Source organism: Sesamum indicum, linkage group LG12 (genome assembly GCF_026168435.1).
Source record: "Sesamum indicum cultivar Baizhima isolate 11 linkage group LG12, ASM2616843v1, whole genome shotgun sequence".
NCBI lineage: Eukaryota > Viridiplantae > Streptophyta > Magnoliopsida > Lamiales > Pedaliaceae > Sesamum > Sesamum indicum.
Genome location: NC_142668.1, coordinates 16376833 through 16394778, shown reverse-complemented (window position 1 = coordinate 16394778; position 17946 = coordinate 16376833). Strand labels below are relative to the sequence as shown.

The following is a 17946-nucleotide window of genomic DNA, read 5'->3' as shown; positions in this document are numbered from 1 at the left end:
TTCCGAATTGAAAGAAGGCGGTTTCGGAATAGAACTTTAAACTTTTTACTTGCTTTCTTTTGTCTTTTTTTTCTGTTTGGTGGGATTTTCTTTTTGTCAGTGTGTGTATGGGGTGGGAGGGTTAATTTTTAATTGTTAGTTATGAGAGAAAATGATGATGGGTAGGGAAAGGAGGAGGAAAGAGGAGAAGAAGAATCTATGAAAGAAAGAAGAGAGGGAGAGGAAAATAAGGGGGAGAGAGAGAGAGAGAGGAATTGTGATGGTATTGGTGGTGGATAACTAAAAACGGGATTGTAGAGACCTACACAAGACCAAAACCCATTTACTTGCACATTTCTAAATACCAAAACTGCGCAAAATTATATATATATATATATAATTAACATTTACACACATATGTATGTATGTATATATATATGGCTTACCTCATATGTCTCTCTCTAAAATTTGTTTGGACAACAAAAGAAGGGTATGGGGACTAATTCGCCAATTTTAATTTTTTTTAATAGAGCTTTGTTTTGGCATGTCGTGGACGAATGTTTCCTTGTGATTTTCTAAAATCACGTAAATCTCCTCTCTCTTTTCTTAACAAAAACTAATACACGTTAGTTAGTTCGTTCTATGTTAGCGACCAATCACAAGACATGTTCTTTGGATCAAGATTAAATTTTCTTTTCTCCAGCAGTCTCTCAGACTGCAACAATGCAAACTTAGGAATGTAATGGAAATTTAGATCTCTGCTCGCCTTGCAAGATTATTCTTTCCTCCTCGGTGAAAGAGGGCAAAGAATTCTACAAGGAGAGAATGAAGTTCATAAAATCACTCTCCAACCTTTCTATCTACCACACTCTTTTACACAGATGGTGAGAGCTTCAAGCTTTCCGTACAACCTGTTATTGATAGCAAAACACACAAGATTATTAGTTCAATACATACTTTCAAATTTTGAATTGACATGTGAGACAGACAAATATGCAATAGAAAAGACATGGATGGAAGAAGCTGCCTCAGAAGTAAGGGTCGTTTTTGAATTTTTCCTAGGTAAGTGTTAACAAATATATATATATATATATATAAATCATCATTTCATTTAACACAAGGATGTGCGTCTTTATATTTCCAACCACATTATATAATGACTGCACATAATTACACGGAAAATGCTGCACAAGCCTATCGACACCGTCTCTATCCGAACAGGGGCCGATGCTGCATTGAACTCGGGTTAGCTCCGAAAGCACAGACTGGAGGCCGTGTCAGCAAGAGAAAAATTGCTACATGCCCGGGCCGAGAGACCAATAATATCTCCTGTAAAATTCTTGTCAATTTGTGAGTAGCTAGGTAGTTCTCTTTACTTCGTCATCTGCATGTAGTAAGCTATGTTTGTCGGAGAACCAGATTGAGCTGCTGTGAATATCTTGCTACAACACCTCCCCTCCTACACCAGCAACATAATTACAATACATAAGTGGAGCTAAATCAGTGGGAAGAAAACCATGATGCTGACGATGATGTTCTTGCCTTTCCGGGAATAATTTGCAAACTTACTGACAGGCAGCAAACAAACTCACAACTGTAAACATAATGAAGGCAAGTCGAAAATGCAAATGGATTCCAGGTGCACAAGCGTCAGAGGATTTTTCTATCCATATCTCCCAAGAGTAACTAAAAGTTGAGTATCAATGAACTTCTATATAGTTATAGGTGGTTCGTATGCCCTGTTTCTTTTTGCACTAAGCATAATTAACTAGTGAAACATAATGATTTATGATATCATATTCACACATAGTATATGTCAACAGAAACTAGCAGAAGTGCAGCTAGCAATTAATGACTCGAAAATATTATGACCACTGGGCAAGTGGCAACCCCTAAAATGGAGAAAATTCGTGACACCACCATCAGCTACTTTTACAGAATAACAGCACAGCAAGGGAAAAGTGAACTTCCGGTGTTATTATGCTCTCTGTTAGAATAATCAAGGTTACTGATAACCTGGAAACCCATTAAATTAACTCAGGGGAATGCAGAGTGCAGAAGTTCAAGAGCAGATACTCGTACTCACTTCACAAGTTCTGGAAGCATTTTCTGTACATTCTGGAGATGGGCAAAGCATTGTTTGCAGGATTCAAGTCTGCCAGCAGAAAAAAATCAATTGTATCAGAAACTAATGGAACTTGGGCCTATTTGGATAGCAAATAAAAACATGGCATGAGGGGAAGATGAGACAAATTCACATCAGAAGGACTACCTCTCCTCTGCATGAAGATCAACCCCAACTGCTCGAGGTGCTGAGACTGTTGAACGAACTACTGTACCGAAACCTGCTACCAGCTTCAGAAGCATCTCCAAAGAAATGCTGGCATGCCTACGGAAAAAGAAGATTTTCTACCAAATCAGGACACATCACACAGCAAAAGATGAGCTTCCCCATTGACTCAACACTATTCAACAAACAGAATGATGCTGGTAGCTCCACCAGACAACATCGTTTGACTTCGAAACCACTTGGAAGTTTATTTTCTAAAAGCTTCGGATTTACAGATTTGAGAACTGTATGTTTTCACATACACTGCAGAATCCGTTACCTTTCTACTTTGCTGTCCAATAATCCCAAAAGCACAGGAAGCAAGCAAGAAAACAGGTCCAACGTTATAACCTCCATCCTTTCGATGAGAACACCAACTACATCTGCCTGTACCTGCAGCGGTGAAATACTCTTTTAACAAAAATTGTGCAGTTACAACAGTTACAAGGTTTAAATATAATGCATTGCAGCAAGAAATACCCACAGAATGGTCAGGCAGTTTCCTCACAGCATTTATGGCACCCTTAACATCATTCCTTTCCCAGAAGTGCCGTACCACCTGCACCATGGTAAACATAATTTGCACCATCAGATAACTTCAGGCCCAAAAAAGAACTTAAAAACAATTGGAACCAGGACAGATACAACTCCAGAAGGGTATTGAAGTTAACCAATCAAAAAACAATTGTATAAGCCAAACAAATCCTGTAGTTAAGCAATACGCCCTATAATATAAAAAATTAAATTCATCAAATTGTCAGCTCATCTAAGCCCACCAAAAAAATTTCACGACTTCATCATATGAAAAAATTACAGGCAACAAGCAATTGTTTCTCACTTAATATTATTTAACCACCTCCTGAAAGCTTACCTGTAACTTTGTCAGCCGGGACCGAAATGTACTCAATAGCACATCATGATTCTGCATTACATTCTCAATGACATTATTATCATCCAAAGTTGACCGCTCCGTCAAAGCAATTTGCTGCCCACTATTCTGCAGTCAGCAAACTTGCTGGTTTAATATTTATTAAAAAGATAATTAAAAAAAAGGCATAGGAGCGTAGGCAAGTACTATTTACATGCTGAAGTATACAGCACAGATCTGATTGATCAAAGGTTATATATAAATTAACTAGAAAGGTATGAAATCCCTCGTTGGTTGTACTATTAGTATCCAAAGCCAGCTCAAAGCAATCTGTGACGTCGAATCAAAATTTCATGAACCACAGCAATTCAATTTGGAATTTTGGAGAAGGCCCAGAGAAGTTGTGACACCAGATGCAAGATGCAATATAAAAGATGAAATGCCAGAAAAGCATAATTCTACCTGAGACCGACATATTTTTACAGGCTGAGCAGGTACACCAGAGCTTAGTTCTAACTGAGACGGGGGTGTTGCAACAGGCTGAGCAGGCACACCAGATCTTAGTTCCGCCTGAAACGGGGGTGTTGCAACAGGCTGAGCAGGCACGCCAGAGCTCAATTCTACCTGAGGCGGGGGTGTTGCAACAGGCTGAGCAGGTGATCTTAGTTCTACCTGGGGCGGGGGTGTTGAAACAGGCTGAGCAGGCACGCCAGAGCTTGGTTCTACCTGAGACAGGGGGTTTTCAACGGGCTCAGCAGGCACACCAGAATCCTTGTTTGGCCTGATTTCATCCACATCAAATTTTTCCTTTCTTTCAAACCTCTCAACCAAACTTCGCGTCCTTCCACGCACAACTGCCACTGCCAGTATCAACGCACAGGTATAAGTACAGATTATGCATTTCTTGTTTATGTCTAGATAATAATGTTAATAGCAACCTCCATTGACAACTTTAACAGAATTCACCCCTTTACTGGAATTGAGGATCTGATCACCTGGAATAATCAAAATGATGTTAATGTGGGACTAAAAATCACAAAGTAGGTATCAACAACATTCTGTCACACATGAATAAGGAGTACCAAGAATTGACAGAACAATAAGCATAATAAAGAAATACAAAACTAAACCTCCTAGATTGTAAAGACCAGAAAGATGCATTTAGGGTAATTAATAATCATACATCTCCGGAAAAGCTTGTCAGGAAGCAAATTGCCAGCAGAAACTATGTGAGACAACATGGCATGAAATTAAAGAGTTCAAATTTCAGAATATAGCAGGGAGCACCACGACTATATGCGGAGCACTTGTTTCACTCTTCCCAATACATTAATTCACGATAGGCACTAGATACAGGAAAGAGCTTCAAACCAGAATCCAGATTTATCACCACATTAACAACCTTGAGTATAGATTATAGTCAAAGTAGATTGCACAGGAGTAGGTAACCTCTTGCCATTTCCTCATTATAATTCATTGTGAAGTCCATCTTATGTGAACATGGTAAAGGCCTAAATGAGTTTATGTTTAGCTTGTTAATAATAATGAGTTTATGTGAATATGGTAAAGTCCTAAATGAGTCCAACTTATAATTCATTGTGACTATGGTAAAGGCCTACGCAGGTGGGGAGAGTTCGCTTTTTGTAACCTAAATAGGATACAAGGCTGTGAAGTTTCTAGAGAAAGCCAGATACACATAAATGCACACACCAAACTATAAATACAGAGTGGTATCAACCGGTATGTGCTACAATAACACAATGATAACAGTGTAAAGAAACACAATCAGGAGCTTTTAGAGAGAGAAATTTAACAACTTCCCATACTTGGTGCTGTTGCTGGCGGTGAAGTTCTATCAATCTTTTCTGCAGCAGTGTTGATATTTGATTGTTGTTTCTCCTCAGAGGACTCATTCGCATTTTCATCAGCAACAAGCCTATTGCGAACTTTTGAATCCTTTTTACTGGGCAAAGGCACAGATTCAAGGGATACTGACATTCTTTCCATATCAAATCGACCGCTTGATAGCCTCCGTGTATGAGGCGGCTTAGCAGAAATACCGCTGCTGACCTTACCCGAGGCAATGGACTCCCTTCTAGACCCAACTGAATCTTTTCCATCAGGACCATCACGAGGTACAATGCTGGGCATAATGAGAGATCTATTAACAGCTGACGCATTAGATTTTGCAGGCAAGTTTGCCGCAGGACCACGCTTCTGAATTCCAACAGCGTTGATTTCCTTAGAGTCAGATAGATGTACAACTTTAGGAACATCAACAGGGTCAACTATCTTTGAAGTGATAGAATTTACACCTGCAGTTTCAGAAAGCTAAAACATTAACCTTTTGTTAAGAAGTTAGAAACAGCCTAAAAATTACGGAAAAACATAAACACACAATAAAACTTTACGGTCAACATATATTGTTTTGATTTCCTTAGAATCACTATCTGGCGTCGTAGACCGCAGATCTGACTTTAACTTTAACTTTACATGGCTTTCTTCTTTCTCCATAAGCCTTTCCTCAGTGTCACATTTCTGCTCCGACTGGCTATGTTGCTCTGGCGCCAATCTTGTTCCATACGGCTCTATAAGCTAACACAGAAGTGCCACTTGATTATTCTAGGAATGAAATTACTGGCATGCAAGAATAAACAACAAACAGGAGACTGAAGATGATAAAATATCATAAAGAACGGATGAATACCGAAACATCTGCTACCCAAACTGCAACAGAGTTTTCATAATATGCACCACCCAAAAGTTTTCCATCGTGAATACAAAGATCACCAAGCGTTGACCATCCCATATCAACTGAATCATGGCAAATTACAGGCTCCCACGAGTAAACCTACAGTGTAACAGAGATAACCATCTGAGCCAGTATTTTATACAGAACAGCAAACAAAGAACTGAGCATCCAAAAAAAAAGACCTTTAAAGTATCATCCAAACCACAGAAAAGGGTTCTTCCATCTGGGTGGAAGGTAATTGCTCTGACTCCTGTAGCCTAAGGTAAGACAGAAACAGATTAATTTGGCCTAATACAATACTTTGGAACTTTGATAGAAACAAAAATACGGTGAAAGAAATATATAACAGGAAAAGGACTGAGGGAGGTTGACTTACATGCATAGCAAATTATTTACAGGATCAGATTTTGATTTCTTTCATATACTTATTGGGAATTTTTTCCCCAAATTTATTAAATGCTCAAGAGTAATGAGAAACTTAACATAGAAAAATTACCACTAAATGGGAAATTATTATTGATCCTGTAATAAGCAAGGGGAGTAGAAAATATAGATGCTATGTCTCACAGTGACAATTAACAGATGCTTCGACCTTCAACTATGCCCAAGCCAATTACCGGACTTAGATGGACTATCTGAAGACATGTAATAATTCTACTGGCATGTAAATGTTCACTTTGCACAGTCCATTTCCTGATCAGTTTGGAAGCATGAGCCACAGGACAAATTATCCATATACAAGGGCTTCAATGTTGGAATCTTACTGATAGAAACTTCAAGCTTAGATAATGGATTAGTTTGAGCTTGTCCAAAAATATTCAACCAAAGCAGGGATGGTTGTACCAAAATATTCAACCAAGCAAAGGTGCTAGGCTGTAAAACTTGGTAAAGATATCACAGCCTGTTGATGGTGCAAAAAAATTGGTCACTATCTTCCAAGAAATCATTTTATTTCGTACCAATCCTTTCTTTCCATTTTATCATTCTAGTTCGAGAGGACTTGCTTGCAGGCTGATTTTGACATTATCTGAGTGAGACAAATACTATATTCAACAGATAAGTTTAATAAACACCTCACGCCTGGCAGATCCAATCATCTCAAATGTCTCAAGATCCCAAAATTTCACAGTTTTATCTGCTGAACCTGGAAAACAGATTTATGGTACTACAGTTAGCAAACCAAGAAGCACAGAGCAAACAATTGGCAGGTGTAGTAAATCCATATGCATACAGCATTACACCTGTTGCTAAAAGAAACTCAAGTGGATGAAATTCTATGGAGCGAATATGTCCTTCATGGAACTTGAAATCATGCAGAAGTTTTCCTGCTGTCAGGTCCCACACCTGGACAGAAATTGATTTCAAGATAGACAAAAATTAATTTTGTATATCATTTTTTAACCAAATCCTAGCAGTAATACCTTCACGACGTTATCAAATCCACCAGAGACTACCCAGCGGCCATCAGGAGTGAATCTGATTGTACTTATCCCTCGAGTGTGGCCCTTATATGTGTGGATGCACCCCTTTTTTCTAATATCCCATATCTTTAGATTAGTGTCCATGGAACCAGATGCAAAAAACTCGCCAAATGGGTGGAATTCAACAGCAGTGCAGTAGGATCTGTGTCCACTAAGAGTGCGAACCACTACATGTCAAAGCATTAACTAGATCAGAAGCGATATCATGTTTGATTGCTGAATAAGAATAGCACTTAGCAAATGAGCCTATATACAGAATAACACACTAGAAAACGTTTTACATAAAGTACTCCAATCTCATAGATGCGAATAGGATATTCAACTAAATCACACGCAAATATAAGGTTCGTAATCAAAATTTATTTTAACAAGCTCTTGTTTCTGAGTCATGTTCAAAAGCAAATAATCGACCCTGACATTACTCTACAATGTTGAGGGGATAACGAAAAGAGATTAACTTACTTTTTGTTTCTTCCAAATCCCACAATTTTATGGCCCCAGAAGAAGATCCAGCTACCACTAAAACCTCAGCTGAATCAAAAGCTGCAGACTCTACTGGACTTGTGTGACCACAAAGGCTCTGCAATCACCAGAAGGTCACTTCCTTCAGTTGTCTAATGTGACACAAACTAAAGACAGTCCGATGACCTAACCAGTAATTCCCAAAAGGAAATAGCACAAGCTTTAAATACAAGTTTGCAGATATCACCTAATTATTTAGAGTTAGCAAAGACATCAGACAACATGCAAATTCATGGAGGTCAGAATTTTGCCATCCGCAATTAAGTTGTGCAAGTGCTTTTGAAGTTGTTTCCTTAAAGTAACTGTTAGAAAGCGAGAAAAAACAATTATGCCTCTTTTGAAAAAATGACTTTGAATTTAAATGAAGCTGAAGACCTACACCGAACGAGAAGAAATTTATAAAACAAGGTTTACTGAGAATAGACTAGCCACGTCATTAATTAAGGAACTCTCCCACCCCACCCCGCAAAAAAAAGAGTTTTCTCTTGGTAACATGGTAGTGCTTTATTTGAGTATGCACTCAGAAGAGCATGTTTGTGATCATCCAAAGATTTCCATCAATTCTTACTCCATAAGTTGTGTTGCCAATTTACACATCATAAAATTTTGCCCAACACTTGTTTGTTGCAGTCGCAGCAGTCCAGAATGATTCTCAAAATTATTTAGAAATGATTCTGCCATTTGGTGAATGGATGTACATCATTCCAATGTTCATTGGGCAAATTGACATGAAACACGTGGTTCACATCCGAAGTGATGTGCGAAAATAAATGCCAAATTAACTGACCATCAGCGATGTGGGCTTGCCAACGGACCAAAGATTTACTTTCTGATCATCTCCACCTGTAATAAACACTCTGCAATTCTTTTTCCCAAAGCTCAAACAGTTTACATTCCCAGCATGTGCCACAAATTCCTCTAAATTACACTCAATCAAGGAGAGACATTTACCACAGAAAAAAAGAAAACTGCAGGTTATTACCTAAACATCTGAAAAGTAAGTTTAAGGATTATAATCCGCTAGGCTCCTGATGATCCAACCAACAAGAAATAAAATTTGAAATAAAGATTAGACATAATAACCCAAACAACAACAATCTTAAAACGTGCTTCCAGTCAGCAAACTTAAAACACACCACATCTGAGAAACATAAGATTTATCACATAGAAATTACGAAATCTTTTTACTCAAACTCCAAGAAAGCAAGAGCACGAATCAGAATTCCATAACAATCAACACCACCTCTACAATTCGAGTAAGCCTTAATGAAGATATAGTCCCAAGAAAGACGCCATAACAATCTTTCTTGGCCAATTTCTGAATTCTTCTCACTTACTCAATTCCCTTAAATTCAAGAAAACTAATGCCGAAATATCTTAGATCACTGAAATCCAAAATAAAACCCTAAAACACATTCCAAGACCAAGCATTCAAACTCACCGACATGCACATTCACATTAGGCACACATACACACACAAATACATAAAAATAAAACCAAGCAATCGAGAGGATACGCAGTTTGTATCCGCGCTTCGCCATTCTCCTCAAACCAACGTCGGCACCCCAACCACGCCGTCGTCGGCCCCCGGCCAATAACCAAATCCACCGCCCACGCAAAATACAAAGTTCAAACTACACAGATACCAACAACTATACGTACAGCAGAGAAAATCCAGCAAGAAAAGATAAGAATGGATTTCTCAAACGGTAACCGGAAAAAAGGAGAAGACAAAGAAAACGGAAAAAAAAAGAATTGCAGAGCAGAGAGATTTCAATAGTGGACCTCAAGAAAAGAAAGTATGGCGAAAGCAGAAAAATATAAATTAATATTAAAACCTCCGACTTTCACTTTATTTATACTCAGCCGCGCCTGGGATTTACCCTCCCTGATGACGTGTTTTTACCGCAGAGATGGACCGACATCATTGCTATATATACGCAGCGGTAAGTTCTTTTTACTGTGTTCAGTGTAGGGAGTCTACGGTTCTTAATTACAGAGCTGACAAGGATTTTTACCCGACATCATCAGGTCAAGAAAATCTTTTCCACTCATATTATAGTTATGTTTTGTTTTTCTTTCTGTTTATTAATAATTATTTATTTATATGGGGTTTTTTGAGTGTCTTTGTATTGACTTGTGGAGACATTCCGACCACTAATATGTAACAATGTTTATGGCCCTCGATTCTTTGTTTTTTCTTATTTTTTCCATTGGTAATTTTAAGATTAAATTCGATTTTCATTACTGCAGTTATTTGGTTGGTCCCGGTATTCATTATTGTATTTTTTTACTATAGTTAAAAATTTAATATTGTATCTCTAGATATAGTTAAAAATCTAAATAATAAGATAGCAAGTCATTTTCCAATCACATTTATGGAATTTTTTTGGATAAGTTTCTGGCAGGTAAAATAATTGGTGCACTAGCAGTTGAAAAGGACCAAGTATTCAACATAGATATACGTATAAAATATAAAGCATTATCATTGAAAATACGGTTGGTTGTGACTTTCAGTAGTTATGTCTTCAATCAATTTTTATGGTAATAATACTACTAAAAAAGTGGTCTTCATTTAGTGGAAGGTGTCATATCAAGAACTAGTACAATCTTAATTCCCACAAAAAAAGAAATATTATATTTTATAATTTAGTAGTATAATGAATTGGTTTATAATTATTAGGTGAATGATGCACAGCTAATATTTGTTGGAAGACTCAAAAAGTGGACTTCTGTCACCCACTAGAAAAAGGTTAATCCATGTTAATTAATTCAAGATTTATGGTCAGACACATTTTTCCTATTTTAATTTAATGAATATGTATGTATATATATATAGATGTTTATATTATTTGGGGGGTGGATGGTCCTGGTGGAAGGGTATCATGTGCAGAACCACCGTCCAACTGTATTTTTGTCCAATAGTATTGTGCTAAAGACAGATGATTTGATGTCGTTGTATGAAGGAATTCAACATACTGTAAGTAAAAGAAATTGCTACAGTATAGGCATGAAATAGTTGGTGTAATTACAAAGTTTCGGGGAAAACTGGGAAATAGACATGATTCCCAGATACTGCTAAAAAGTGCTAACACAACATTGAAGAGCAGCAAGCCGCCGCTATCCACCACTCATGAAATCCTACGGCATCATCATCGTCGTCTGTGTGTCTGAACTAATAAGTTGGAGGAAAGAGTTGTAGTGATTACAACAGCTTGGACGATTGGATTGGACGATTGGCCAGGGTTGCGTCCAAGTGTAACTCACCGGCCTCATACTCAGGGATCTCTCTGTATCATGTGTAAGAGCTTCTGGACAATCTCAGACATTGGTGGCCTGAATTCGGGTTCAGGCTGTGGCAAGAAAAATAGAATAAATACATACACAAATTATTTTTGCATTTGTTGAGGCAAAGATAAATTGCACAAAAGATTGAGTTTCCTCCTAGACAAGACTATGAATTCGGGAATGGCAAAGAGTGAGTAGTCACCTGAATACACAACGAAATTATGTCCGCAACCCGTGATAGAGATTTAGATGGATAAGCACCGTTCAGAGAAGGATCGACCATTCTCGACAACGCGTCGATATCATGAAGCCGTGAGAGCGCCCATCTAACCAGATGCTGCTCGCCTCGAGGACGAAACCTGATTTCATGAGTATGTTATTACCCCTTCCTCAATCATAGTTAAAAAGTCGGATATCATCAATTTTATAGAGTTTTCTCAGACCTGTCATAAGATTTTCGCCCTGTTAGTAGTTGTAACATCACAACTCCAAAGCTGTAGACGTCACTCTGGCAAGAATAGCTCCCTAACTCGAGTTCTGGAGCACCGCAGCCAGACTCTTGCAACTAACAAAGAAAAAGCTGTGTCAGTAAAATTTCAGTTCAATGAGTGTGTATACTTCTTCCCTGCTGTAAGATGACATTGAGTAAAACATCAGGCTATTACCAATTAGAGAATCAATGAACCGACAAACAACTTCAGTTTATCAGGACAAGATTACCTTAGTCATGGAGTTGGTCGACAGCAAGGGAGCCAAACCACAATCAGAAACTCGTACAGTGAGATCATCTTCTAGTAGCACGTTACAGGACTTGAAGTTACGGTGCATGACAGGAGGCTGGCACACCTCATGCAAATATCTTCACAAGAAAAAGAACAAGTGAGTCTCCAATAACAATTCAAATAATGGGAAGTGCAAGATTTGATTTGGCGGACAACACAAGAAAGAGGGAAAAGGAAAAAAAAAGGGCATCAAATCAGAAAATTCACATAACTAATTCACTGATCAAACTCATAACTAAGTTTCTAAATGAACATACTCTAGGGCTTTTGCAGCTTGAAGTGCCAAACGCATGCGAACATTCCATGAAAGCTTTTTATTGATCTCATCATCCAAGTTTAGTGCTTCATCAAGCGTCCCATTTCTGCAATAATTGTAGACAAGCAGGCGTTGTCCATGCTCGAGGCAATAACCTACGAGTTGTACTATATTTTCATGTCGAAGTTTAGAGATATTTGACACCAGACCAAGGAATTCTGGGTCGCTTAGATGTGCTGATGCTGCCTTATCCAGTTTCTTGACCGCAAGAACCTGGAGATTTAATGAGAAGTCCTTAGTGAAACATATTGGGAAAAAGAGGGAGTAGATGGTCTTTGAGCACATATTTTGCTTGATGTTCCCTAATATTCTCACTTATGCAACTTATCAAATCATATTGTAACCACGTTGAACTCCCCTATTGGTTTCAAGACACTAAAAACAACTACTAGACTCATATCAGGAGTCATGACATGAAGCAGGAAGACCTATCTCTCAGCAAGAAGTCCTAGATAATGCCAGAAGATCTGTACCTTTCGATCAGGAAGCTGGGCTCTATACACTGTGCCAAGCGTGCCTCTCCCAATGAGATTTTCTTGAGAAAAGCTATTTGTATACTGCTGAAGAGATGCAATTGTAAAAAACTTTGAAGATTCTACAATTTTAGAACCATTTCCCCTTGCGGTTAATGGAGTAAAACTAGGATCTGCAACAATCCTTTCGGCGGGAAGAAGTGGAAAAGGAAGGTGACTGGGTGGTAAATCAGTATCACGCGATCCCATCATATCTATTCCGTGATCCTTCCCCTGCTTCTGGAATGCATTATTTGACCGACTACCTCCAATAGCTGGCTGCAAATCCATTTTCTTGGAAGCTGCTTGGGGGCCTGAAAGAGAGTTTATACATTGAGATTAAAAGAAAACTATGACTGAGATAAATGTGGAATAGCAAAAGCATTAGGAAGTTAATCACCTTTCTCTACTTCGTAGAGAGGGTTTCGCGAAGACTGATCTCGCCTATGAGTCTCTGGGAGGACACCGTATGTCCCCATTTCATGCCTCGTGCTAGTTTTCTCACTCAATCTCCTTCCCCTGCAACATCTTGACATAGAAAGACATAGTACCACAAGAAGTACTAAAACCACCAACAAGCCTCCAACAGCAATCCACGTGATTTTGTTTGTTGTGTGTTTCTTCTCGTCCCTTCCCGATTCTGGTAATGGGGCTGATGGTATATGCACTTGAGCTCCAGGAACTGATTGAGGTGAAGGTGCCCTGGATGGAGGCAATATTGGAGGTGGGGCTGGTGGAGAAGGTAAGATGGTAGTGTTAAAAGGGTTTCCAGCTCTCCTGCACCAACAATAAAAGAAGTTAATCAAACACAAAGTGAAATAAGACACTACCATAACATGCATACGGAGAATGAGAGCTGTATTCCAAAATGATAAGTAAAAGCCAGATGATAAAAGACAACTGCAGTTACACCTGAAATTGGGAATACTTAGCAATCTGTCGGGTATAGGCCCAGAGAACAGGTTATTTTCTATGTTCCTGAGGGGCATCAAAAACCAGTCAGCAAATGTAACTTGATGAAAGAAAAGTTAAATCTCTTAATTTAAAATGTTGAGAACAGTACAAATCTACAAGAGGAAGATCTTGAAGAACATCCAGCAGTCCTGTAAGCGTATTGTTCTGCAAATGCCTGCACGCAGAATTGAAGCATGAGAACACAGAAGAAAATGTGAATCTTCAACATAAAAAAGGAACTCCAAAACCTGCAAATTTCAAGAAGCATATACCAGATTGCAACCATTTTAGAAGTGTCATCACCTCTTTAAGACGACATGCCAGAAACAGTTACTTACAGTGTGGTAAGAGATGACAAATTCCCCATTGAAGAAGGAAGCTGACTGGTCAAACTGTTACCCGATAAATCCCTGCATTGTCAATCTATACGAAATCAATCAATATCCTCCAACTAGATTCTATGTGAGTTAACATTATTATAAAAAGAAAGCCCACATGTTAATCAGATCTTTAAGAGGTTCAAAGGCGTCTGGAATTGGACCAGTCAATTGGTTGTTGTTCAGAGACCTGAGAAGGATGTTAACAGCACAAAGTAAATGAATATTTTTTGACAAATGGCGGTAAAGAAACCCATCCATGGGAAATAGTGATAGAGCATAGAACTTACAAATCCGTCAATTGGCCTAACGAAGATAGTGTGTCCGGGATGCGTCCCGTAAACTGATTATCTGAAAGAAAGCTAGTATGTGGTTTCCAGGAAGGAGAGGAGCATTATCAGACTGATATATTTAGGGAAAAGGATTATACTTAAACTGCTCTACATAGTAACAAAGCCATAAGCTCAGTAATGGAAGAAGATTTAAGTTAGAAACATACAAACTCCTAAGAGTGGTTGGCAAATCGGTTGGTATACTGCCTCCTATGTGGTTGTTGCTCAAATCTCTGCAGAAAGATCAAAATCTTTCATGACCCCCATAACAATTAGTTGCTAATTCCATTACGTAAAAGCACAGCTATTCAGAAACCACCTTGACAGTAATGCTAATCTGAAAAGCAATTCCAGATGAAAAACAGGATAAATATAAAAGCAGATGAAGATAGACAATTGAAATGGACTCACATAAGTATAATTGAGGCAAACGACCCCAAGTCTTCGCTCAATTCACCGCCCAAATTAGCACCATTTAGTTTTCTATCAACCAGAGCACAGAATTCAATCAACAAATTGTACACGTTTACACTATAAGGAAACAAGAAGTGTAAAATTCATACATTGCAGTTATATTTGCATTTACACACTCCACCCCTTGCCAACTCGGCGGCCCACAGGGGTCTCCACCAGGGATCCATCCAGGAAGTAGTGGGAAGCCCAGGGAAGCATGTAACTGAGTTATTGCATAAACTGGCAAGAATCATTGCAAACAGACTTGTTATCACAATTCCATAACATAAAAGCGATTTATCGCATAAACTGAGAGGAAGTACTCCAAATACACTTTGTCCTGACAAGCACCATGCAATCTTAAACTGAAACAAATTCTTATATTATTGCAGTTCTCAATGCAGAAGAGATTAAAAAGAAAAAAGGAAATCCTCGAGCATTCAAATTCACAACAAAGACACATGAAAACCAAGAAAATGATAAGTGGAATTATAGAAAGAAAAACAGAGCGGGATTTCTTCTCATGCCTTACCGTCACGAGGGTCGGTAAATCCCCAGACAAGGGGCACTGCGGCAAGAATAAGAAAAACACCAAGAACCCACGTATGACTCCTCCAATCCAAACATGCCATCATCACTTATGACCACCCGACAACTCAAGATTTCTTCTCCTTCTTGTTCCTTCAGCAAAACCCCTCAAAAATCTGCAGGCACAAAACCAGCAAAACAACAACGAACTCCAAGAATTAAGATATGCACTCAAAAGAAACCTTGAAAACGAAAAGAGTAAAGAAAGAAAGAAGAGAGAGAGCCCCACACACAAAATACACTTCACTAAAGCATGTAACAGTCAAGCACAAACCCCAATAAGTTTTTAGTGGGGGGGTGGGGAGTTCAAAAGGCTTCAAGACGACATCTTTACCCGGAAATATGACAAATCATTCAAATTCCCTTTTCGTCCAAAAAAGAAAGAGCCTAATTCACAAGTAAACAACAATCCAGCGAATTGACAGTGTAGGAATGAGTAAGATGTCTGAACAAACGGTAATAAACAGTTGGTTTTCTTCTGTTTCTTGCCTTTCTCTCCTTCGAAAAGCGGACAAGGAGAATAAAAGGATTCAAGGGGGTGATGGTTTGTGTATATCCTTTGAGAAAAAAAGATTATTACAGCTATATAGTTCTCGAAACAAAAGATTAGCAGTATATGTTTATAATTAAATTCTTTGAGGTTTATCATAAAAAGAGGTAATTATGAGGTGGTGAGGGCAGTGGCATGCCATGTTTTTGAATTCTATAACGTAATTTCAAAAAGGGGAAGTTTTAGTGTACCGTTGAGCCATCTTGGTGGGGTGAGAAAATCTTGATTTGGGCTTCTTGAAAAAAGAACGACCCGGCCCATGTGCATTGCAGAATCCACACTTTGGATACTAATCGCGGGAGAAGAGATTTTTCCGACTTCTTTGAGTAATAATATAGATAAAACAGGCTATTCAAAATTACTTTTAAAATTTTATAAGGAAAAAAAAAAAAAGATTAAGGATTAGAAATTCGGTCGTCTCCTCAAAATTGCACAACCATTGCACCTCTCACACCCACACACTCAAACTCGCTCTTTCTAAGAGACTATTAGTTATTAATTCGTGTGAGTAATGAGTACGCTTTTCACATGGAGTAGGCCCATCACCACATAATTGCAGATCAATTTCCATATATTTCATAATTATATTAACCCGATTTAGTTAATTATGAGTGGATATGGGATGGGTAATTGTATAATTTGTATTTATGTAAATCTTGTTGACGTGGTAAAATAAGTGAGGCCCAATATATCAAATCAAGTTAAAAAATGTTTGAGGATAATATGAGTCTGCAGGAGTAAAGGTTCAAGAAAGCCCACTAAATATATAGGAAGGACATGCAGTAGCATCACCTTAGTAGTCCAGCCTTATCCGTACGATCAGTCCAAAGTATTAAAAAATCTCGACATTTAAGATGGTCAAGGTAATTAATCCCTAAACTCATATTTATTATCCATTCCGATATACAACCTACTTCATATTAACAATCAGATTTGAGCATTTGAGTGCTCACACTTAGTAAGTTTGGCACGTGCTTCTCTGCACAATATTCAAACTCGTTTCTCGTATCCCAACCCCCAAACGTCAGACGATATCTGAACTTTAAAATTCATATTTCATCACTTGTTAAGAGAGATTATTAAGTTCTATCTCTTACTTGTGTTAAAAGGTGATTATGACGGTCTAACGAAACCATAATTATGTGATGGGATTGAAGTGTTCTATCAATCCCTCACATGGGGAGGAATCTGAGTTCCAAATTTTGAAATTGCAAAAGTAATTTCTGTAAATTTGTCAAGATCATAATGTGGAATGTGTAAATGGGCCAAGACTCGTGAAAAGCCCATAGCCTAAACAACTCATGCTTTAATACTTGCAAAAAGGTGTAGGCCCATTAATAAACACCGTTTTTGGGCTTTTGGGCCCAAGCTTTTTACCACGGACATGCAAAGATAAAAGATGGGCCGCACAAAAGTCCAGATGATTACATGAGAATTAACATTTTTATGTCAAAATTTATCACTTCTTCCCCTTTTTCTCACCAACATCGTAAAATAGTTTTTTTATGTATCAAAATAAAATTTTAATTTAAAAACCACACTAACTGTCTCTAAAACAGTGATTTAAAATGATTAGCATTGAATTTCTACTTTAAAGATAATCATATTAAATAATATAAAATTTTTACTTTTTATTTCAAATCAAATAAGCATGGGTTAAAAATCCTTTAATGTGGCATACAATATATAAATTGTTAAATTAAAAAGAAAGTATGAGTAGCATGTGTTTGACTCCAATATTGTCTACCTTATCGAGACACCAAATAAATCATATATAATAATTTCATAAAGTACATATATATATATATTAATATGAATGAGTTGCGCTTATATCTTTCTCATACATATATATTTATTTTTAAA

General features: G+C 37.9%; 2 protein-coding genes across 5 annotated transcripts; both read right to left on the bottom strand.

Annotated features, from left to right (window-relative positions):
• Nucleotides 1–1042: 1042 nt before the first annotated feature.
• Nucleotides 1043–9760, bottom strand: LOC105175519 (Transducin/WD40 repeat-like superfamily protein). Its single transcript, XM_088876138.1, has 18 exons — nucleotides 9448–9760; nucleotides 8719–8849; nucleotides 7872–7989; nucleotides 7350–7576; nucleotides 7170–7272; nucleotides 7002–7072; nucleotides 6111–6185; nucleotides 5884–6027; nucleotides 5588–5771; nucleotides 5003–5491; nucleotides 4115–4171; nucleotides 3639–4036; nucleotides 3180–3305; nucleotides 2793–2867; nucleotides 2589–2701; nucleotides 2252–2368; nucleotides 2066–2134; nucleotides 1043–1438 (listed from the first exon to the last, which is right to left on the bottom strand). The coding sequence occupies exons 1-18, from the start codon at nucleotides 9470–9472 to the stop codon at nucleotides 1378–1380; spliced, it is 2583 nt and encodes an 860-aa protein (XP_088732264.1). The 5' UTR covers nucleotides 9473–9760; the 3' UTR covers nucleotides 1043–1377.
• Nucleotides 9761–10910: 1150 nt separating this feature from the next.
• Nucleotides 10911–16162, bottom strand: LOC105175518 (protein STRUBBELIG-RECEPTOR FAMILY 1). 4 transcript variants are annotated; one of them, XM_011097973.3, is made up of 17 exons: nucleotides 15763–16162; nucleotides 15478–15649; nucleotides 15056–15185; nucleotides 14904–14975; nucleotides 14660–14725; nucleotides 14451–14522; nucleotides 14279–14350; nucleotides 14122–14193; nucleotides 13893–13958; nucleotides 13742–13807; nucleotides 13230–13606; nucleotides 12791–13143; nucleotides 12259–12530; nucleotides 11940–12078; nucleotides 11663–11784; nucleotides 11422–11578; nucleotides 10911–11284 (listed from the first exon to the last, which is right to left on the bottom strand). In XM_011097973.3, the coding sequence occupies exons 2-17, from the start codon at nucleotides 15578–15580 to the stop codon at nucleotides 11210–11212; spliced, it is 2214 nt and encodes a 737-aa protein (XP_011096275.1). In that variant the 5' UTR covers nucleotides 15581–15649; nucleotides 15763–16162; the 3' UTR covers nucleotides 10911–11209. The 4 variants fall into 4 exon arrangements, with proteins under 4 accessions (XP_011096275.1, XP_011096276.1, XP_011096273.1 ...); XM_011097974.3 differs by having other exon boundaries at nucleotides 15808–16162; XM_011097971.3 differs by having other exon boundaries at nucleotides 15868–16162.
• Between the last annotated feature and the right edge of the window lie 1784 nt (nucleotides 16163–17946).

Coding starts and splice junctions, on each gene's coding strand:
- LOC105175519 (XM_088876138.1), bottom strand. CDS start 9,472: ATGGCGAAGCGCGGATACAAACTGC. Junction 8,850..9,447: donor GAAGCGCGGATACAAACTGC/GTATCCTCTCGA, acceptor AGTGTAATTTAG/AGGAATTTGTGGCACATGCT. Junction 2,868..3,179: donor CCCGGCTGACAAAGTTACAG/GTAAGCTTTCAG, acceptor ACCATGGTGCAG/GTGGTACGGCACTTCTGGGA.
- LOC105175518 (XM_011097973.3), bottom strand. CDS start 15,580: ATGATGGCATGTTTGGATTGGAGGAGTCATACGTGGGTTCTTGGTGTT. Junction 13,607..13,741: donor CTAAGTATTCCCAATTTCAG/GTGTAACTGCAG, acceptor TTGTTGGTGCAG/GAGAGCTGGAAACCCTTTTA. Junction 11,579..11,662: donor GGGCGAAAATCTTATGACAG/GTCTGAGAAAAC, acceptor TCATGAAATCAG/GTTTCGTCCTCGAGGCGAGC.